Source organism: Scyliorhinus canicula, chromosome 23, assembly GCF_902713615.1.
Source record: "Scyliorhinus canicula chromosome 23, sScyCan1.1, whole genome shotgun sequence".
Classification (NCBI taxonomy): Eukaryota; Metazoa; Chordata; class Chondrichthyes; order Carcharhiniformes; family Scyliorhinidae; genus Scyliorhinus; species Scyliorhinus canicula.
Window position 1 is genome coordinate 7,711,950 of NC_052168.1, and position 23,671 is coordinate 7,735,620.

Genomic DNA, 23,671 nt, shown 5'->3' on the forward strand with positions numbered 1-23,671 from the left:
ATTGGGCGGGATGCAGATTGCGAGGCGTGATAAGGCCGGTGAACCTTGAGCGGGGCATCCTGAGTCGCGTGTAGGGAGCAGGGGGTGGTTTAGCTCACTGGGCTAAATCGCTGGCTTTTAAAGCAGACCAAGGCAGGCCAGCAGCACGGTTCGATTCCCGTACCAGCCTCCCCGAACAGGCGCCGAATGTGGCGACTAGGGGCTTTTCACAGTAACTTCATTGAAGCCTACTTGTGACAATAAGCGATTTTCATTTCATTTCCAAGGTAAGACGAAGAAAAGCTGTTCACATTAGCTGATGATACAAGGACGAGGGGGGGGACACAGATTTAAGATTTTGAGCAAGGGATGCAAGGGGACGGGATGTCACAGAGAACACCTTTCGGCCGTGAATAGCAATGAGCTGGAACTCGCTGCCTATGAGAGTGGTGGAAGCGGAGATAATTGATGATTTCAAAAGGAAATTTGAATGGACACTTTGTGGGCTACGGGGATAGAGCAAGGGAAGGGGATTGCTCTACTGGGGGCCAGCATGGACTCAATGGGCTGAATGGCCTCATTCTGCGCCATAACGACTCTTTGACACTTCACAGCTCATCAATATCTCAATTTGCCTATCTTTCTTTAATGTCTGATGGGTCTAGTGGATCAGAAGGTTCCGAATTGAATCCTAGTCTGTGCTGAGTTGGCTAATCCCAGCGTGACAATGACTGTCGGAACGACAAAGGCAAAACTTAATTACCATAAAATTTACAGTGCAGAAGGAGGCCATTCAGCCCATCGAGTTGGCACCGGTCCCTGAAAAGAGCACCCTACTTAAGATCTCGTCTCCACCCTGTTCCCATAACCCAGTAACCCCACCTAACCTTTTTGGACACTAAGGGGCAATTTAGCACGGCCAATCCACCTAACCTGCTCATCTTTGGACTGTGGGAGGAAACCGGAGCTCCCGGAGGAAACCCACGCAGACACGGGGAGAAGGTGCAGACTCCGCACAGACAGTGACCCAGCCGGGAATCGAACCTGGGACCCTGGAGCTGTGAAGCGACTGTGCTAGCCACTGCGCTACCGTGCTGCCCTAATTCAATGACAGCTCTTTATTTGGATTAGAATGTCAGGGCATTGAAGGCTCTTGAAGTAAAGACGATCCACCCTGTTCCAGCCTGATATTATGACCGCTTTATTGTACTTCTAATTACAATTGTTTGACTTTTGTTGTCTTTTGTCTCCTAGGCCTGATTGGATTCTTCATTGCGTTCGGTATTTGTATGGGGAAGATGGGAGAAAGGGCACGTATCATGGCCGAATTCTTCAATGTTCTCAATGAGATCATCATGAATCTGGTTTTAATGATCATGTGGTAAGGATGGTTCACACCACGCGGGACGAGCAAGGGTGGAGGCCACAGAATCAGGCGTAGAGGGACCTGGGAGCAGGGGGTGGGGGAGATATGTGCACAAATCATGAATAAGTGGCAGAGCAGGTTGAGAAAGTGGTTAATAAGACAGAAGGATCCTGAGCTTTATAAATAGAGTACAAAGGAACAGAGGATGTGGTGAACTTGTATGAAACACTGATTCAGCCTCAACTAGAACACTGTTCTCAATACACACTTTTTCGGAAGGACATGCAGGCATTAGAGAGAGTGCAGAGAACAAAGGCGACATGGTAGCACAGTGGTTAGCACTGTTCCTTCACAGCACCAGGGACCCGGGTTCGATTCCCGGCTTGGGTCACTGTCTGCGCGGAGTCTGCACGTTCTCCCAGTGTCTGCGTGGGTTTCCTCTGAAACGCATTCAAATGGTCATTGGATAGGCATATGGACGATAAGGGAATAGTGTAGAGGGACATTAGAGGGGTTTCACAGGTCGGCGCAACATCGTGGGCCGAAGGGCCTGTACTGCGCTGTAATGTTCTATGTTCTATGGATGCTCTGGTTTCCTCCCACAAGTCCCGAAAGACGTGCGGTTCGGTAATTTGGACAATCTGAATTCTCCCTCCATGTACCCGAACAGGCGCCGGAGTGCGGCAACTAGGGGCTTTTCACAGTAACTTCATTGCAGTGTTGATGTACATGTGACAATAATAAAGATTCTAATTATATTATTATTAATGAAAATGGTTCCAGGGATAAGGAGCTGCAGCTATGGGGATAGATTGGTGCGTCTGGGGCAGCAGGGGGCAGCAGGGTAGCATGGTGGTTAGCATAAATGCTTCACAGCTCCAGGGTCCCAGGTTCGATTCCCGGCTGGGTCACTGTCTGTGTGGAGTCTGCACGTCCTCCCCCTGTGTGCGTGGGTTTCCTCCGGGTGCTCCGGTTTCCTCCCACAGTCCAAAGATGTGCGGGTTAGGTGGATTGGCCATGCTAAATTGCCCGTAGTGTCCTAATAAAAGTAAGGTTAAGGGGGGGGTTGTTGGGTTACGGGTATAGGGTGGATACGTGGGTTTGAGTAGGGTGATCATGGCTCGGCGCAACATTGAGGGCCGAAGGGCCTGTTCTGTGCTGTACTGTTCTATGTTCTATGTTCTCCTTCGAGAGGAGAAGGTTGAGAGGAGATTTGATCGAGGTGCTCAAATCCATAAGGGGTCTGGACAGAGTCCAGAGAAACTGTTCCCGTTGGAGGCAAGTTCGAGAACCAGGGCACCCATTTCAGGTGATTGGCAGAAGGAGAAATGGCGATGTGAGGAAAATATTTGATTTTACGCAGCGAGTAGTGAGGATTGGGAGTGCGCTGCCCCTGAGTGTGGTGGAAGCAGATTCAACCAGGACTTTCTAAAGGGAATTCGATCATTATCTGAAGACTTTCAGGGTTGATGGGAAAGGTGAGACCAGCTGAGTTGCAGATAGCCAGCATGGGACACGATGGGCTGAATGGCCTCCTTCTGTGCCAGACCTGTTCGAGATTCTATAGGTTCTACCGTGCCTTTCACAACCTCAGGCCATCGCAAAGCACTTTCCGGCCGATGCGGTTCTTATGAACTGTAGTTGCAAAGTAGGAAAACACAGCGGCCAATTGGGGCACAGCAAGATCCCAAGAGCAGCAATGACTCTCTTACCTGTTTTGGATGATGTTGGTAAAGGGATAAATATCATCCAGGATGTCAAGGAGAACACCTCCTGCTCTTCGTTGTACTATGGGATCTTTGAGAAGACAGGGGTGACCAGCTGCAATATGGCGCCTCTGGCAGTTTGGCACTCCATCAGTACTGCGTCGGGCACATGAACTGAGATGAAGTACTCTAGTCTCTTGGGGTGGGGCATAAACCCGCAATCATTTGCCACAAGAGTGGTTCCCATTGAGCTACAGCTGGTTTGCCCTTCAGAAGGAAATGGTGGGCCTGGCGTATCATTGACCATGATGAATCTCCACGCTGACCAAAGGAACCATCATGAATCTTGCCTCACCCAAACAATAATAATAATAATCACTTATTGTCACGAGGAGGCTTCAATGAAGTTACTGTGAAAAGCCCCTAGTCGCCACATTCCGGCGCCTGTTTGGGGAGGCTGGTACGGGAATTGAACCCGCGCTGCTGGCCTTGCTCTGCATTACAAGCCAGCTGTTTAGCCCACTGTGCTAAACCAGCCCCCTCCACTACCCGTCCATGCCCATCTTGTTTCTAGTCCTGCCAATGGGCGGCCAATCAAAGCGGAGACCAGGCTGATGAGTAGCATGTTCTGTTTGGCAGGTATTCGCCCCTGGGGATTGCCTCTCTGATCTGTGGGAAGATTGCAGAGATCAAGGACCTGGAGGTCGTAGCTCGGCAGCTGGGAATGTACATGGTGACCGTGATAGTCGGTCTAATCATCCACGGTGCGCTCATTCTGCCTTCCATTTATTTCGTCGTCACGAGGAAGAACCCACTCACATTCTGTGGTGGGATATTTCAAGCCTGGATCACAGCTCTCGGAACAGCGTCCAGGTACAAACTGACTCTTGTGTCAATCAAAAGAGGAAGCAGGTGCTTTTATTTTCAAGGTTGACTCCAAATGGTAACTATGCTGTACCTGCCCTGGGAGTGTTTGATGGGGACAGTGTAGAGGGAGCTTTACTCTGTATCTAACCCCGTGCTGTATCTGTCCTGGGAGTGTTTGATGGGGACAGTGTAGAGGGAGCTTTCCTCTGTATCTAACCCCGTGCTGTACCTGTCCTGGGAGTGTTTGATGGGGACAGTGTAGAGGGAGCTTTACTCTGTATCTAACCCCGTGCTGTACCTGTCCTGGGAGTGTTTGATGGGGACAGTGTAGAGGGAGCTTTCCTCTGTGTCTAACCCTGTGCTGTACCTGTCCTGGGAGTGTTTGATGGGGACAGTGTAGAGGGAGCTTTACTCTGTATCTAATCCCGTGCTGTCCCTGTCCTGGGAGTGTTTGGTGGGGACAGTGTAGAGAGAGCTTTACTCTATGTCTAACCCTGTGCTGTACCTGTCCTGGGAGTGTTTGATGGGAACAGTGTAGAGGGAGCTTTACTCTGTATCTAACCCCATGCTGTATCTGTCCTGGGAGTGTTTGATGGGGACAGTGTAGAGGGAGCTTTACTCTGTATCTAACCCTATGCTGTATCTGTCCTGGGAGTGTTTGATGGGGACAGTGTAGAGAGAGCTTTACTCTGTATCTAACCCTGTGCTGTACCTGTCCTGGGAGTGTTTGATGGGGACAGTGTAGAGGGAGCTTTACTCTGTGTCTAACCCTATGCTGTACCTGTCCTGGGAGTGTTTGATGGGAACAGTGTAGAGGGAGCTTTACTCTGTATCTAACCCCGTGCTGTACCTGTCCTGGGAGTGTTTGATGGGGACAGTGTAGAGGGAGCTTTACTCTGTGTCTAACCCTGTGCTGTACCTGCCCTGGGAGTGTTTGATGGGGACAGTGTAGAGGGAGCTTTACTCTGTATCTAACCCTGTGATGTGCCTGTCCTGGGAGTGTTTGATGGGGACAGTGTAGAGGGAGCTTTGCTCTGTATCTAACACCCGTGCTGTACCTGTCCTGGGAGTGGTTGATGGGGACAGTGTAGAGAGAGCTTTACTCTGTCTAACCCTGTGCTGTACCTGTCCTGGGAGTGTTTGAGGGTGCTTTGCTCTGTATCTAACACCCGTGCTGTACCTGTCCTGGGAGTGGTTGATGGGGACAGTGTAGAGGGAGCTTTACTCAGTAACAGCTGTGGCAGTGTTCGATTGGGCAGGATCGAGAGAGTATCACTCTGTATCTAATTACTGGGGCAGTCAATAATGTTGTCCCAATCTATCCTTCATATAGTGCCGGTACATTACCTGTGACATTTCGATGCCTCGAAGAAAACTTGCACATTGACAAACGGGTGACCAGATTTGTGCTTCCAATTGGGGCCACTATAAACATGGATGGAACAGCCTTATACGAGGCAGTGGCGGCCATCTTTATTGCCCAGATGAATGGAATCGCCCTGGACCCTGGGCAGATAATAACCGTGAGGTAAGTGCTCCTTCTCGCGGCAATCCCTTTCCCTCCCCTCTGATGTTATTCTTTCCTCACGGGATGTGGCCGCCACTGGGGCGGGTCCTCCATTGGTTGCCCATCCCTGATAGCCCTTGAGCCGAGTGGCCTTGCTCGCCCATTTCATTCAAAGGTAAATTTGGTTTTCTCCGGATTGGCTGCCCTCCTCTGGATTAAACCCCGCCTCTTCCCACAGGAAAAAGCATTTGTATCGGATCATAGTCCGAGCCCACCTGGAAAACTGCAGCCAATCCCAGGCTCCACACCTCAGGAAGGATCTATCTGGCCTTTGATTGGCCACGGCTCAGGCTCGCCAGAATTATATCGGGACTGAGCGGTATAATTCCTAACTCATAAACAGGTTGCACGAACCTGGCTCGTTTTCCCCTGTGTCACTGGGTTGTGAGGTGATTTAAATAAAAGTTTGAGAGAGTAAAAACAACCAAGTTATTTCCTCTGATGGCGGAATCCGATACGAGAGACGCACAATCCTAAAATTAGAACCAAGTTATTCAGGAGTGAATCACCCTCAAATGCCTACAGTGCAGGAGGAGGCCATTTGGCCCATCGGGTCGGCACTGACCCTCTGAAAGAGCGATCCACCTCGGCCCACTCTCCTAACCTATTCCGATGACCCCGTAACCCTCCCTAACCTTCTGGACAATTGAAAAGGGTCAACCCAGCTGAGCCGCACATCTCTGGACTGCATCAGGGAATAAAATTGCCCCAATGTATAAAGTGGCAATTTAGTCGAACAGAACCTGAATTTTGTGGAAAAGAGAGACGTGTCGCCGAAGCTTTTTGCCTCGCACTCATCAGGTCAAATGCAAGAATATTAAATTTCAAACAACAATTTATGGCGCAGGAGAACGGGATTGGTTGACAAGCACACAGCCATATTAGCAGGTAGATAGAGCCGACAGTCGATGTGCAATTCATCCACCATTGGCACGCTATTGCCAATTCAGGCAAACCTTGAATGCAACGCAGGCGGTGATGCCGCTCACCAGATATTGCGCAGCTGTTAATGCTCTGCGCAGGACATGCGTCACCAGGGGAGACTGGAAGCACCTAATGGAGAAAGCAGAAGTTGGGACAAGTGGTTGGGCATCATTTGAAGGTACAACCAGAGGCCGGACAGATACAGCATGCAACCAAGAGTGCGTAAAAAAACATCGCTGAAACGTGATCCATTTAAACCAGAAATATCTCATGACCCTATTGCTCATCGAACATGTTCTCAGGCACAGCCTAAACACGGCTCCCCTGTTGACAACCGGTGCCCTGAAAATCAGGGATAGAACTCCCATTGTTTTACCAATCCTTGTTGGGCGCTTAGTAAGTTTGCGATTGCCAAAGAACCCAACAGTCCTCAAGTGAATCTCAAGCCTTCTGACTCAAAAGGCCATCGTGTTCCCAATTGGGTCACAGTAATTGAGTGCAATCTCCTTCTTAGCATTTATTCCTCAAATGTGGATTTACTGTCCTCCATATTGCCTGGGCAGCGCGATAGCGCAGCGGTCAGCACTGTCCCTTCACAGCTCCAGGGTCCCAGGTTCAATTCCCGGCTTGGGTAACCAACTGTGCAGAGTCTGCACCTTCTCCCCGTGTCGGCATGGGTTTCCTCCGGGTGCTCCGGTTTCCTTCCTCCCACAAGTCCAAAGATGTGCAGGTTGGGTGGATTGGCCGCACTAAATTGTCCTAAAAGGTTAGGTGGGGTTACTGGGTGACGGGCATAGGGTGGAGACGTGGGCTTGGGTAGGATGATCTTTCCATGAGCCGGTGCAGACTCAATGGGCCGAATGGCCTCCTTCTGCACTGTGAATTCTATGATATAACTCTTGAGGCTTGCTCGATCATTTTAGAGGATGGTTAACTGAGAAGGAAGGTCACCAACAGATGGACACTGAATGAGAATGTCAGGTTTCCTATCGGAAAGACGGTTAGTGAACCAGTTGAGCTTTTAAGACCATCCAACATGGCCACTTTTGCTGAGACCCAGCTTGCAGTAGAAGATTTTAAAAATTCCATTTCTCCCGTTGTCCTGGTGGGATTTCATAGAATAGAATTTACAGTGCAGAAGGAGGCCATTCGGCCCATCGAGTCTGCACCGGCTCTTGGAAAGAGCACCCTACCCAACCGCACACCTCCACCCTATCCCCATAACCCAATAACCCCACCCAACACTAAGGGCAATTTTGGACACTAAGGGCAATTTAGCACGGCCAATCCACCTAACCTGCACGTCTTTGGACTGTGGGAGGAAACCGGAGCGCCCGGAGGAAACGCACGCAGACACGGGAAGAAGGTGCAAACTCCACACAGACAATGACCCAGCCGAGAATCGAACCTGGGACCCTGGAGCGGTGAAGCAATTGTGCTAACCACTATGCTACCTTGCTGCCCACGTGCGTCCTCCCAACGTAACTCTGCCAACGCACTCCTGGCTGGTCTCCCACGTTCTGCCCTCCAGACGCAAGGGCATCCAAAGCTTTTATCGTACGTCCTGTGCTTTTCAGATGGGCCTGAAACGGACCCAGCACAACACCTTTCACTGTACCTCGGTACACGTGACAATAAATCAAAATCTGCATCTCTGCTGCTCGGCGTCGGAACCTATCTACTCGAATCCCATTTTCCAGCATTTGGTCCATAGCCATGTATGGCTCGTGCGTTTGAAGTGGTCATCTAAATTCTTCTTAAATGCAGTGATGGTTCCCGCCTCCCCCACCCTTTCAGGCAGCGAGTTCCAGATTCCCATCTCCCTGTGAAAAGGATTTTCCTCAAATTCCCTCTGAATCCCCTGCCCATTTCCTTAAATCTATGTCCCCTGGATCATTGACACCTCTTCTTTCTTTCTTTTTAAAAAATAAATTTAGAGTATCCAATTAATTTTTTTTTCAATAAAGGGGCAATTTAGCGTGGCCAATCCAACTGCCCTGCACATCTTTGGGTTGTGTGGTGATACGCATCACTGTAGATACGCAAGGGGTTAATGTAAGTACACGTAGACTAGCTAGACACTAGAGGGAGCACCAGAGACATGACACACAGACACTCAACCAATAGGTCAGTACGATAGGACACGGCCAATGGGCATTCACGATACACACAGAGGTGACACTACCACAGGAGGGCATTACACCAACCCATATATAAAGGACACAGCACACATGATCTTCCTCTTTCCAGTGGAGACACGCAGTGAGTACAGACACAGGGTTGATTCAACATCACACCCGCCACGTGGATTGTAGCAGACTGGTTCGTCAGTCTGAGTAGCTATAGAAGGATTAACAGTCGTGGCGAATCTGAGTAGGAGAATTGTAAATAGTTTAATAAACGTGTTGAAGTTATCTCCACGTCTGAACCTTCCTTTGTCAGAGTGCACATCAAGGAAGCTGCTTATGCTACGCCAAGAGCATAACAAGACCGGTTGTGGGGGTGAAACCCACGCAAACAGGGGGAGAATGTGCAAACTCCACACGGACAGTGACCCAGAGCCGGGATCGAACCTGGGACCTCGGCGCCGTGAGGCAGCAATGCTAACCACTGCGCCACCCTGCTGCCCTATTGACACCTCTTCTAAAGGAAAAGGTTTCTTCCTATCTACCCCATCTATACCCATCAGAATTTTGTTCACCTCAATCAGGTCCCCCCCTCAACCCCAGCCTAACCCGCCTCTCTTCATAGCTGAAACATTCCAGCATCGGCCACATCCTGGTGAATCTCCTCTGCTCCCTTTTAGCGCAATCACATCCTTCCTATAGTGTGGCGAGCAGAACTGAAGACAGTACTCCAGCTGCGGCCTAACCAGCATTTTGTACAGTTCCATTACAACCTCCCTGCTCTTATATTCTATGCCTCAGCTAATAAAGGCCCCCATATGCCTTCTGAACCACCTTATCTACCAGTCCTGCTACCTTCAGGGACCTGCGGACATGCCCCCAAAGGCCCCTCTGGTCCTCTGTACTTCCCACCATCCGACCATTCATTGTGTGTTCCCCTGCCTTGTTCGTCTTCCTAAACTGCATCACCTCACGATTTCCAGGGTTAAATTGCATTTGCCGCTGTTCTGCCCTCTGACCAGCCCACCTGTATCGCTTTCTGAGGGTTTCCTCCTGGCAATTTACCACACCACCAATTTACGTGTCACCTGCGAGCTTACTGACCATACCCCACACATTCCCATCTGGATCATTGACGTGCATGACAAGCAGCAAGGGATCCAGCAGCGATCTTTGTGGTACACCACCGGACCACTGCGCATGTCTTTCCTCCTCTGAGACACTGCGTAAAACTCTTTGATCGTGTGACTAATATCTCCTTTTTTCGAATAATGCTCCTGGGAAGTTCTTTGAGATGTTTTGCTACATTGTCACATCCTTAGTCGAGAACTGTTAAGGTTTTTTTTTTGGTAAAGGAACAAATTCGAAATTCCAGTTATTTACTGAAAAAAAAAACAAAGCCGCAAGATTCCCTGGATTAAAACAAAAACATTCCTATAAAAGAGTCAAACAAGCAAACACCAAATACTGGGCCAGTTCCCCCTTGGCATGGTTCACAGCACTGGAGGCTGCCCACCATGGGTGGTGGCAGGAACCTATGGTCTTGCCATTGTCAACGGGATTTCCCATTGTATGTGCCACCCCCTGCCCCCCCCCTCCCCCGTGCCACCTGTAGACCCACGCAGGGGTTCGCTGTCGACGGGGCGGAAGATCCTACCAGCAGGAGCGGGTCGGAAAATGCCGGCCACTATCTTCAGGAATCAGCTATACTCCCAATCAGCAGATCCCTAAATGGGAATTAACGGGCAAATTATAAACTCTAAGTTACACGCTAAATGGAAGATACAACTAAGAAAGATCTTGCGAATTAGCTGGGCCGCCCACTCAGCACATACATCATCAATCTTACCCAAAAGGTCCTTCAAAACTGCCTCTCAAAGAATTTCAGCTCTTCCTCTTCTAAGACTTAGCCTGGTCCCCAGCCAACACCGGAACCCAACCAGCCTGAGACCTATGGGGCATGATATTCATGGCCCGTAGTGGGCAGCACGGTAGCATTGTGGATAGCACAATTGCTTCACAGCTCCAGGGTCCTAGGTTCGATTCCGGCTTGGGTCACTGTCTGTGCGGAGTCTGCACATCCTCCCCGTGTCTGCGTAGGTTTCCTCTGGGTGCTCCGGTTTCCTCCGGGTGCTCCGGTTTCCTCCCACAATCCAAAGATGTGCAGGTTAGGTGGATTGGCCATGATAAATTGCCCTTCGTGTCCAAAATTGCCCTTACGGGGATAGGGTGGAGGTGTGGGCTTGGGTTGGATGCTCTTTCCAAGAGCCGGTGCAGACTCGATGGGCCGAATGGCCTCCTTCTGCACTGTAAATTCTATATTTAACAAAAATGGCACACGTTGAATGGCGGAGCCTCTTCAACTCTGCTTGTGAAGGTATGGATGGTACAGATTCACCAATGTTATTTTCAATTAACAGATAGCTGCAGCAGCTGTATATTTGTCTGTTCTTAGCTTTTGGATCTATTCCTCTCTCTTCAACCTGCCTGTACTGCACCGTTGGAATCACCAACACCCGAACACTTATGGCTCTCTGATTCTTTATATGTTTCATCCTGTTTCAGTCACTCCGGAAATTTTCAATCTCAATTTCGATCTTAGTTTTCTGAGAAACGGGAAAAGTCAGAGTTCTTTCTCAGTTTACCTTTTCGATTAGCGTCTGTCTCAAAAACAAATACGAGCTTTGAAACCGCAGGTTCATTCATGATGTTAAATGTGCTCTGTACGTACATACCCTAAGCTGGTTTTATTTCCCTCAATTAATTTACTGGATCAGTAATACTACAATCCGATCATTACGAGCCTCTGTCCTCCCAATCAGGGAGGAGCACATCGGAGGGGAAATGCATGTGTGTAAGGTCAGCGGGTGCGATGCCCCCCACAGAGGAATATCCTGCCATTTCCCGTTCGGCTAAGAAGCTGGAGGCGACCGGCATCTAGCGGAGTCCTACCTCGGGTTTATGGGGAAGGAATGGGGCAAGTCATCTCTTGCACATGTTTTCTAAGTTTATCCCTTTGTTCTCTTTGTGCCCTCGTTAGTCTGACTGCTACCTTGGCGAGTATCGGGGCAGCCAGCATTCCCAGCGCCGGCCTCGTGACGATGCTCCTGATTTTGACAGCGGTGGGGCTTCCGACCCAGGACGTCAGCCTTCTCATCGCAGTCGACTGGCTACTGTGAGCAAGACCCTGTTGTGTGTCTATGTCCGCTTAATACAAACATACCAATATCACACGGGACTGGCAAACTGAGCCTATGTTTGAATAGGACTACTCCGATTTACTATAAAGGTTTGACAGCTACCGTTAACAGGAAAGTGCGGCTGCAATTCCTTCGCACCACAAGCTACTCTGAACAGCGTCTGTTGGTCACATGGTTTGCATCCTGGCTACTTGCATATTATCTCTTAAAGCGATATCACATGATTCGGAGGGCCCGCCTAAAAATGAAAGTGGAGGAAGAGATTGGGGACCTAGGAAGGAACGCAAGGGCAAAGGGACAGGAGAAAGTCACCCACAGATTGGGCCTGCCATTCAGTCAGATCCTGGCTGACTTGATTGTGGTCTTAACTCCACTTTTCTCCCTGTCCCTTATAACCTCATAATTGTATAGGGGCTGGTTTAGCTCACTGGGCTAAATAGCTGGCTTTTAAAGCAGACCAAGCAGGCCAGCAGCAAGGTTCGATTCCCGTACCAGCCTCCCCGGACAGGCGCCGGAATGTGGCGACTAGGGGCTTTTCACAGTAACTTCATTTGAAGCCTACTCGTGACAATAAGCAATTAGGGGCTGCTTTAGCTCAGGGGCTGGTTTAGCTCACTCGGCTAAATCGCTGACTTTTAAAGCAGACCAAGCAGGCCAGCAGCAAGGTTCGATTCCCGTACCAGCCTCATTTTCATTTTCAAAATGAATTTCATTTTCAACCCTCGACTCCCTGGTTGACCAAAAATCTGTCTAACTCAGCTTTTGTATTGGATAACGCAGCCCCCACCGCTCTCTGGGGAAGAGAATGACCCTCTGAGAGAACACAGTTCTCCTCTTCTCAATTTTAAATGGGCAACTTCTAATTTTTTTTTAAATTGTGGCCCCCTGGTTGTAGACTCCCCAATAAGGGGAACTAACCTCTCAAAATAAAGCACACGGCAAATCCACGATCTTATACCTTTTAATAAGTTCACCTCTGATTCTTCTAAATTCCGACGAGTAAGGGACCGACTGATCGTCATAAGACAAATCCCCCATTCCAAGATTCGGTCGATGAACCTTCTCTGAACTGTTTCTACAGGCCAGAAAAAGGACCCCCCCCCTAAAAAAAAGTGCACATTTAGATGCCCTTTTTCGTTACCTCTGGATGTCTCAAAGTGCTTTACGGCCAACGAAATGTCTTTGAAGCGCGGCGGCTGCTGCGATGAAAGAAACGCGGCAGCTCGTTCGCGCACAGCTAGATTCCACAAGCTGACCCGGACAACGTGTTGCTTGTTCTGCCCATAGAGGGGTAAATGTTCAGGGATTGACTGCTCTTAGTCTTTAAAATAGTGCCGCGCCGTCTTACACATCCATCTGAGTAGGCAGACGGGGCCGTCCTCTTAACTTCTGTCCTGAAAGATGGCACCCCTGGCAGTGCAGCACTCCCCAAGTACCCCAGCGGAGTGACAGCCTCGATTTGTATGCTTGCGTCCTCCAGTGAACACAAAACCTTGCCACTCAGAGGCCCAGTCTTCTACCAACTGAGTCATAGTTGACCGACGGATCCGCATCACCGAATTCACCCCCATCCCCCCCACCCCTAATATTCCGGGGCAGGAAGGGTTTTTCTATCGTTTCAGGAGTGTCAACGGGAAGACCAGCATTTGTTTCCCAACCCTAATCCCATGCCCTTGAACTGACCGGTTTTGCGATTCCAGAGGGCAAGTAGGAATCAGCCACTGTGGGTTTGGAGTCACGTGTGGGCCAGACCGGGTAAGGACAGCAGATTGCCAGATGGGGTTTTACCACCATTCAGGATTGTCCGTGACCACCATTACTCAGACTAGCTTTACAATTCCAGATGTGTTCATTGAATAGAAATCCCACCAGCTGCCACGATGGGGTTTCAACCCATGTTGCCCCCCCCCCCCCCCCCCCCCCCGGATCAGCCATGATCGTGATGAATGGCAGAGGTTGAGGGGCCGAATGGCATCCTCCTGCTCCTATTTTGTGTGTCTCTTATGTAATGCTGACCTGGATCTCCGGGTTATTAGTCCAGAGGCAGTACCACCGTGTCCCCAACTCCCTCAACATTGGTGGTGAAGGTGGGTGAGCAGGGATTGGTTTAAAGGGGAAAGAATGAGTTGATGGTGCGCGAAGAACTGACTTGGAGTAAAACCGAAGTGGGATTACCCCTTTTACACGAACCTACTGGTGAAATTTATCACCGACTCCATTGGCAATCTATCAGCGACTGTCTTGCGTTTATGGCCCCTAGATTGAAAAATGAAATGAAAAACGCTTATTGTCACGAGTAGGCTTCAATGAAGTTACTGTGAAAAGCCCCTAGTCGCCATATTCCGGCGCCTGCCCGGGGCAGGCTGGTACGGGAATCGAACCGCGCTGCTGACCTGCTTGGTCTGCTTTAAAAGCCAGCGATTTAGCCGAGTGAGCTAAACCAGCCCCTCCTGGTGTCTGTCTCTCCCCCTTTCTCCCTAACCCCGCAAGTGGTAACATCTCCACTCCACCTACCCTATCAAACCCTTTCGGAATGGAACCACAGACTGGTGACATTACAAAGGGAGGCCATTCGGCCCATTGTGTGCATGCTGGTCCTCTGCACGAGTAAGCCAGCCAGTCCCACTCCCCTGCTCTTTGCCCCAGCAGCTCTGCTACTGCAGATGTTCATCCGATTCCCTCTTGAAAATCAATTGAATCTGTCTCCACTCTCGGACAGTGCACTTCAGATTGTAACTTCCTTGCGCGGAAGAGCGTATAAATTAGGAGCTGGAGGAGGCCACTCGGCCCCTCGAGCCTACTCCGCCAATCGATAAGATTGTGGCTGATCTGATCGTAACCTCAACCCCACATTCCTGCCCACCCCCGATAAATCCCTCCCCCCACCCCGCCGTTATTCAAGAATCCACCCAGTTCTGCCTTAAAAATATTCAAAGACGTTGCTGCCATTGCCTTTGGAGGAAGGGAGTTCCAGAGATTTGCTGTCTTCTGAGGGAAAGGATTTCGCCTCATCTCTGTCTTAACTGGGCCACCCCTTATTTTTAAGCCGCGCCCACATAAGAAAATATCCTTAAATCGGTTTCAATTTTGCCAGCTGCTACAGTGGGATTTGAACCCTTGTCCCCAGGGCATTAGTCTGGGCATCTGGATTAGTAATGCTGAAATATTGCCGCCATCAACCCCGGGGTTGGTTTCTTCTTATTTCAACGTTGGTTCTTTTGCCATTCATAGTGAACCAGTGTCCTCTGGTGGGAGCTTGACCCATCCTCCAATGGGAGCTGCCCATGCTGTCCGACCCCCTCACAGTTTTAAACCCCTCTGTCAAAGACCACTATCCGGTCACCCACCTCTTTCCTAGATAGACAAGACCCAACTTGTTCGGTCTTTTCTGATGGGTATAATCTCTCAGTCCCGGTGTCGTTGTAATTATTGATGGCCTCGTCTTCAGGCCCTCTGCCTTCCACGCATTTCAACGTCAGATTTCCGTATTTTCAGCGACCGCATGAGAACATCGGTGAACGTGGTGGGAGACTCATTCGGGGCTGGCATAGTGCATCATCTCTCCGAGTTAGAACTGGAGGCCATCGATGCCCAACATTCGGATCAAAATGACCTCGAAATGATTAAACTCCGACCATCGCTCGACGACGAGAAGATCTACAAGATGGAGATCACGACCCGGCTTCCCTACGCGGGATACAACTCGATACCGACTGACGATTACGAAGTAAAGTTTCCTTTCGATTCATTTTCTATCAGACGTTCAAGGGTTTGCCTACTAGAGAAAGGACGTGCTTTTATATATCAACTTTCAAGGCCTTAGTACCTGTAATGTTCTTGTCGGATGGTCTGATTTATATTACAAGCACACTTGTAGCTAAAGCTACAAATTTATATTACAGAAACTCCACCGACTTTAGTGTCGTCTGCAAATTTACTCACCCATCCTTCTGCGCCCTCCTCTAGGTCATTTATATAAATGACCTAGAGGAGGGCGCAGAAGGATGGGTGAGTAAATTTGCAGACGACACTAAAGTTGGTGGAGTTGTAGACAGTGCGGAAGGATGTTGCAGGTTACAGAGGGACATAGATAAGCTGCAGAGCTGGGCTGAGAGGTGGCAAATGGAGTTTAATGTGGAGAAGTGTGAGGTGATTCACTTTGGAAAGAATAACAGGAATGCGGAATATTTGGCTAATGGTAAAATTCTTGGTAGTGTGGATGAGCAGAGGGATCTCGGTGTCCATGTACATAGATCCCTGAAAGTTGCCACCCAGGTTGATAGGGTTGTGAAGAAGGCCTATGGTGTGTTGGCCTTTATTGGTAGAGGGATTGAGTTCCGGAGCCATGAGGTCATGTTGCAGTTGTACAAAACTCTAGTACGGCCGCATTTGGAGTATTGCGTACAGTTCTGGTCGCCTCATTATAGGAAGGACGTGGAAGCTTTGGAACGGGTGCAGAGGAGATTTACCAGGATGTTGCCTGGTATGGAGGGAAAATCTTATGAGGAAAGGCTGATGGACTTGAGGTTGTTTTCGTTAGAGAGAAGAAGGTTAAGAGGTGACTTAATAGAGGCATACAAAATGATCAGAGGGTTAGATAGGGTGGACAGTGAGAGCCTTCTCCCGCGGATGGAGGTGGCTAGCACGAGGGGACATAGCCTTAAATTGAGGGGTAATAGATATAGGACAGAGGTTAGAGGTGGGTTTTTTACGCAACGAGTGGTGAGGCCGTGGAATGCCCTACCTGCAACAGTAGTGAACTCGCCAACATTGAGGGCATTTAAAAGTTTATTGGATAAGCATATGGATGATAAGGGCATAGTGTAGGTTAGATGGCCTTTAGTTTTTTTTCCATGTCGGTGCAACATCGAGGGCCGAAGGGCCTGTACTGCGCTGTATCGTTCTATGTCTATACAAATTTATTACAAATTTACTACAAATTTATATTACAGATACAAATTTATACTACAAGCACACTTGTAGCTAAAGCTACAAATGATTTATTAACATTAACTGCGGGTAAAAGATACAAAACAATATAGGAATAACAGTAGGATCATGCACAAGCAACCTCTCTCCAGCTTCCTCCAGCCAGTCTGAGGGGGTCACCTAACTCTAACATCGGAGCAGAGAGATCTCGGAGTTCATGTCCATAGATCTCTGAAATCTGCCACCCAAGTGGATAGAGCCGTGAAGAAAGCCTATAGTGTGTTAGCATTTATTAACAGGGGGATTGAGTTTAAGAGCCGTGAGGTTATGCTGCAACTGTACAAGACGTTGGTTAGGCCACATTTGGAGTATTGTGTGCAGTTCTGGTCACCTCATTATAGGAAGGATGTGGAAGCATTGGAAAGGGTGCAAAGGAGATTTACCAGGTGCTGCCTGGATTGGAGGGTAGGTCTTATGAGAAAAGGTTGAGGGAGCTAGGGCTTTTCTCATTGGAGCAAAGGAGGATGAGAGGTGACTTAATAGAGGTGTAGAAGATGATGAGAGAGATGGAGTGGACGTTCAGCGATTTTGTCCTCTGGTGGATGTAGCTGTTTCAAGGGGGCATAACTGTAAGGTTTATGGTGGAAGATATAGGAGGGATGTCAGAGGTAGGTTCTTCACTCAGACAGTGGTTGGGGTATGGAACGCACTCCCAGCTATGGAAGTGGAGTCGGACACTTTAGGAACTTTCAAGCGGTTATTGGATAGGCATATAGAGTGCACTAGAATGTTTGGGAGTAGGTTGATTTGATCTTAGTTTCAGACTAATTCGGCACAACATCGTGGGCCGAAGGGCCTGTACTGTGCTGTACTGGCCTCTACTGTACAGTTCTATGTTCTATATTCACTTATATACTAGTGAGACTCTTAGTGGACAGTCGGTGAATTGCAACACAACCATGATATCACTACAGTACCTTTACAGCCAATGGTGCATTCTTGCGGTACACTCATTGTTTGTTACAGGGAACCTCAACGTCAAACAAACAGCAGTGTGTTAATGACCAGTTAATGTCCGTAGTATGTTAACTGAGGGATGAATATTGGCCAGGACTGGAAAGGTAGGGCACTGCCATCCTTTCAACTGTTTCTAGACCCTTCAGAAGAACAGAAAATGTCCTCAACTCCCTTCTATTCCTTCGACTAATTACTTTCAAACTATGCTTCCTGGCATATTGACCTCTCTGCTAAATGGCTTATTCCTATTTAATCTATCTGGGCCCCTCATCATGTTATGCAACGCAAATAAATCACCGCTCAACCTCCTCTGTTCCAAAGAGAATAACCCCGGCCAATCTTTCCTCACAGCTAATATTTCAAAGTTCTGGCAATATTCCGGCAACTGTCCTCTGCATGTTCTTCAGCGCAGTCATATCTTTTCTGTAATGTGGCGACCAGAAGGTACTCAAGCTAGTAGTGTTGGACTATCCGTTGATTTCTGTCATTTCTAAAATTATTTCCAGGGTGTCGATGGCTAGAGCAGCATTTGTTGCCCATCGCTAGTTGTCCTCGAGAGGGTGGTGGTGAGTTGCCTTCTTGAACCGCTGCACTCCCTGTGGTCTAGGTACTCTGACGACATCCTGGGCCAGGGCGGAGTCAGTTCTAGCCCCTTGACCTGGAGCCGCACCACAGTCCAAAAACTTTGGATATCTGTCTAACAATTAGAACATAGAACATAGAACGATACAGTGCAGTACAGGCCCTTCGGCCCTCGATGTTGCACCGACATGGAAAAAAACTAAAGGCCATCTAACCTACACTATGCCCTTATCATCCATATGCTTATCCAATAAATTTTTTAATGCCCTCAATGTTGGCGAGTTCACTACTGTTGCAGGTAGGGCATTCCACGGCCTCACCACTCTTTGCGTAAAAAACCCACCTCTGACCTCTGTCCTATATCAATTACCTCTCAATTTAAGGCTATGTCCCCTCGTGCTAGCCACCTCCATCCGTGGGAGAAGGCTCTCGCTGTCCACCCTATCTAACCCTCTGAATTATTGGTTGATTCATTGACCCTTAGATGCCAATAATTACAGTCACCAAGCATGTAAATTTAAACACAATTACTTTTTATTTACAACAAGACCGATAATGAAATATGCAGCAGATAAACTAGTTAACGAATCAATTAATTTATAATCTTCATTATTGTCACAAGCAGGCTAACATTAACACTGTAATGAAGTTACTGTGAAAAGCCCCTAGTTGACACATTCTGGCGCCTGTTCGAGCACACACAGGGAGAATTCATAATGTCCAATTCACCTAACAATCACGTCTTTCGGGACTTGTGGGAGGAAACCGGAGTACCCGGAGGAAACCCACGCAGACACGGGGAGAACGTGCAGACTCTACACAGACAGTGAACCAAGCCGGTAATCGAACCTGGGACTGTATTACCTAATTCCTAATCCCCCCCACTTTAACTTGCCCCCCACATTCTACACACACGCGCACACACACGCACACGCACACGCACACACTGGACAAACAAGTAAACAGAGGGCAAGAGAAGGGTGAATAATAATAAGTAAAGAGTCTTTCTTTCAGATGGTTCTCTTCAGCACACTGTCCTTCAAGCCAGGCTTTCCAGGTTTCAAGTTTCCAGTCTGTCATGGTTTTCAATGTGGGTTCATTCAGGTCTCTGCAGTTCCAGAAAAAACAGCAGCTCACAACATTTCTGGACAAATTATGAGAGAGTGAGAGATAGAAAGAAAGAGAGAGAGAGAGAGACAAAGAAAGAGAGAGGGTCCTTTTCTCTGTGTGTCTAGGTCTCAACTTTCCTTTCCTTATGTCTCTGAAAATCATCCCGCCCAGACAGCTTCCAATCACTACCTATTACAGGGCGGGGCACAGCCTTTTGGCCAATTCATTAGTCACAAGCCCAACAATCGAACCGAGTCCCACCCATCCCTCGGGTGCCAAAGCGCCTGAGTATTTCTGTCCAAAGCGGGTAGGGTGTTCTCTGTTCCAACTTTCGAGTTCCTCATTTCCCCTGCCCCACTTAAAGGCACATGTCCATTAAGCACCCATAGATCAAAATGAAAACATCAAAAATAAAGAAATGGGAGGAGAGGGATTCAACAGGAAGGACCCTCACAGCACACCCACAGTTCTCTTACGGAGGGAGTTCCAGAATCTTGATTCATCGACAGTGAAGGAATAGGGATATATTTCCAAGTCAGAATGCATGTGGCTTTAATAATAATAATAATAATCTTTATTGTCACAAGTAGGTTTACATTAACACTGCAATGAAGTTACTGTGAAAATCCCCTCGTCGCCACATTCCGGCACCTGTTCGGGTACACAGAGGGAGAATTCAGAGTGTCCAATTCACCTAACAAGCACGTCTTTCGGGACGTGTGGGAGGAAACCGGAGCACCCGGAGGAAACCCACGCAGACACGGGGGAGAACGTGCAGACTCCGCACAGACAGTGACGCAAGCCGGGAATCGAACCTGGGACCCTGGTGCTGTGAAGCAGCAGTGCTAACCACTGTGCTACCCTGCCGCTTGGAGGGGAATCTGCATGGTGTTCCCGTGCACCTGCTGCCCTCATCCTTCGAGGCAGTAGAGATTCTGGGTTTTGGAAGGGGCTGCCGAAGGAACCTTGGTGAGTCGCTGCAGTGCATCTTGTAGATGGTACACACGGCTGCCACTGTCCATCGGTGGTGTGGGGGGGGGGGGGGGGGTGTGGATGTTTAAGTTGGCTGGTGAGTGCTGATAAAGCGGGGCTGCTTTGTCCTGGATGTTGTTGAGCTTCTTGAGTGTTGTTGGAGCTGTGCTCATCCAGGCAAGTGGGGAGCATTCTATCACACTCCAGACTGGTGCCTTGTAGATGGTGGACAGGCTTAGGGGGAGTCAGGAAGTGAGTTCCATGCCACAGGATTCCCAGCCTCTGGCTATTCTGGCTAGTGTGCTGTTCTTTGTGTTCACAAATACCACAAATAGCTTTAAATTGAACAAAGCTATAAATTTATTAACACATCTTATTTGGATTTGACACTTCTATATAATTCACAGGTGATAATAAACATATAATCTATACTCATCTACTGCTAATCTCTACATTATTACATTAACTATGATCTGCTCTCACTCACACTATCTTTCCTTCAGTCTGTACTCTAGCTTTCTCCTCAACCTGTCTACCCATCAATGTCTTATATACGTCTAAATCTAGCTCCCTCTAGTGGTTGATTTATACATGACATTAACCCGTGCAGTTATTACATTTGTGATAATGTCACAGCTAGTCCAGTTCAGTTTCTGGTCAATGTGGGGGAATTCAGCGATGTTGATGCCATTGAATGTCAAGGGGGAGAGGGTTAGGGTTAGATCCTCTCTTGCTGGAGAACATCATTAGCCTGGCACTTGCGAGGCGCGAATGTTACTGACCACTGCTTATGGTAATGTCCCACCACAGACCACAGACATCAAGAATGGCAGCACTGAACAAGATGAAAATGAGCTCGGAGAACTGAAGGAAGCCGAGCAACTGAACCATGAAGAGACTAAAGAACTGACCAATTGCGATGGGAGAAAAGGATATGAAGAGAGGGGTAAAAATGCAGACAAGGAATAATATCACCTGGTCCTGTAAATTTTTAAAAAAGTCTTTTCCCTTCTTAGAGAGCAAAACAAAAACCTTAGTTTTAAATAGAGATACTTTACAGTCAACCTTGTGTTAGATGACTAACTCATATTGTTGGAAATGTCAATTAGATAGGTTCCCACCTTAAAGGTTTATAAATAAAGAACTTCAGTGCAGATTGGGGTTGTTAGCTCTTCAAGATTACCCATGAGTCTCTGGGACTTGAGCATGAATTCCCCCGGACCCTACTCTGAGCAACCCTGGGGGAAGGCACTTACAATGGCGTTTTATTACAATTCCAGTAGATACTTCTGCTTGAAGGTTACCAAAATAATGGACGTGAGGGAAGGAAAGACAGTCAGGGTTCATCCAGCCAGGTAGCCAAGGGTTTGTTTGCTTTCCAATTGGACATGGGTGGCAGGGTGGGCAGGGTAATGGGGTGGTGGGGGGGGAGGGGGGGGGGCAGTGGGAGGTAACGCAATCTCACCTCCAGGGACATGTCCAAGAGGAATTGGCGACCCTAGCTGCTTAAATCTTGTGGCAAAGACCGACATCTCGATGGGAGGGAGAGGGTCAGGGTCAGACCAGATGATCGATTGAGCCAAGGAAAGACCAAAAGAAAGAAGATGGCGCAAGAGACAAGAGGCAATGGTGTAATTTGTATATATATATATGTGTGTGAACGTGCTGAATGTGCCACTTGTATTTAATTGATGTAAACTGAAGATGTGTACATACATAATTCCAACAATATTGCTTAGACGCCATTTACAGTTTAGAATAAGGTTTCTTTTCTTTTCCTAAATCTGTTATACATTTTGAGTTGCTCAGTCAGAAATGACCAAATGAATTCTACAGCATTGGGGTCAGGGAGAATGGTGAACGTTCCTCCATTAGCAGGGTGATGCCCATTGTCCCTTACTGTGCAGTGCATTGTGGGAAGGGCACCCTCATTATTGGCTCAGTGGTCAATAGGCCTCCCTATCTAGTTGAGCCAAGTTACGCCGGGACCGGCTTTGCGACCAGCCCCCGGGCATGGCCACGGAACTTCGGGTGCTGGAACATGTTCTAGAATAATCCTTGCTCGCTCTGGCCGTCCACCATGTCAATAAAAGATGAAAGAAGTGAAAAGGTAACCTTTTCCGTATCTAAAAGGGTGAGGAGAGAGTGACTCCAGAATGTCACATCAAAATCAACTGCGACAGGGTATAGGGCGCGGACTGACCTCGAAAATAATGTCCGGGAAGAGCGATCGGCAAACAGGAACTGAGTCTTGAGCACTTTGCCCCCCGGAATCATTTGAGGAATAATTGGGATGCTGTAATGGAAGGGAACTGGAGACTTGTTCCAAAAGTTGGGGCCAAGAAAAGTCCCCTCCCTCCATCTGTATAAATGGGGGTCCGGGATGATGTGATGGGTCCCCCGTGCGGTGGGGTGGGGAGGGGGTGGGGAGGGGGGGGGGGAGGGGGGGGGGTGTGGCGGGCGTGTGTTTGGAGGAGGTGGGGTCCCAGGCATACCAGGCTGGGTCTGGGTGTTTAAATAGTTACTCTGGAGTTGGAAGTGCGTTTTCCCCCTAACGCTCAGAGTAACTTTCAGAGGAAAACTGGAAAAACAGCTGAAGTTGGCGATTTAAATCGCTTCTGTCCCCGGCCCAGGGCAATTGTCCAGAGGAAGTTAGTGCTTCTGGGCAATTGCCAGATAGACCCGAATGTGGGAACCTCCTCGAGGGATTCTCCAGTACATCATAACATAGAACATACAGGGCAGAAGGAGACCATTCAGCCCATCGAGTCTGCACCGACCCACTTAAGCCCTCACTTCCACCCTATCCCCGTAACCCAATAACCCCTCCTAACCTTTTTGGTCACTAAGGGCAATTTAGCACGGCCAATCCACCCAACCTGCACGTTTTTGTACTGTGGGAGGAAACCGGAGCACCCGGAGGAAACCCACGCAGACACGGGGAGAACTCCGCACAGACAGTGACCCAGCGAGGAATCGAACCTGAGACACTGGCGCTGTGAAGCCACAGTGCTAGCCACTTGTGCTGCCGTGCCGCCCAAATAAGGTTGCCCCCTAAATGCGACGCTGGGGAACCAGGAAGTTATGGGCAATTGTTTCGTAAGATTAAGGGAGTGGGAAAGCCTCCAGCTGATAGATGAAAATATAAATCGCTTATTGTCACGAGTAGGCTTCAATGAAGTTACTGTGAAAAGCCCCTAGTCGCCACATTCCGGCGCCTGTCCGGGGAGGCTGTTATGGGAATCGAACCGTGCTGCTGGCCTGCCTAGGTCTGCTTTAAAAGCCAGCGATTTAGCCCAGTGAGCTAAACCAGCCCCTTCTAGATC

General features: G+C 48.7%; 1 protein-coding gene across 3 annotated transcripts in view; it reads left to right on the top strand.

The window, feature by feature from the left end:
* The window catches only part of LOC119956402 (excitatory amino acid transporter 2-like), a 48,403-nt gene extending 26,302 nt beyond the window's left edge, over positions 1–22,101 (top strand). For all 3 annotated transcript variants that reach the window (XM_038783588.1, XM_038783589.1, XM_038783587.1), the window contains exons 6-11: positions 1,234–1,360; positions 3,691–3,924; positions 5,252–5,446; positions 11,576–11,710; positions 15,231–15,462; positions 21,156–22,101. In XM_038783588.1, the coding sequence (XP_038639516.1) occupies positions 1,234–1,360; positions 3,691–3,924; positions 5,252–5,446; positions 11,576–11,710; positions 15,231–15,462; positions 21,156–21,314 (1,082 nt within the window). In that variant the 3' untranslated portion in view covers positions 21,315–22,101. The remainder of the gene's footprint in view (positions 1–1,233; positions 1,361–3,690; positions 3,925–5,251; positions 5,447–11,575; positions 11,711–15,230; positions 15,463–21,155) is intronic.
* The last annotated feature ends 1,570 nt before the right edge of the window (positions 22,102–23,671 follow it).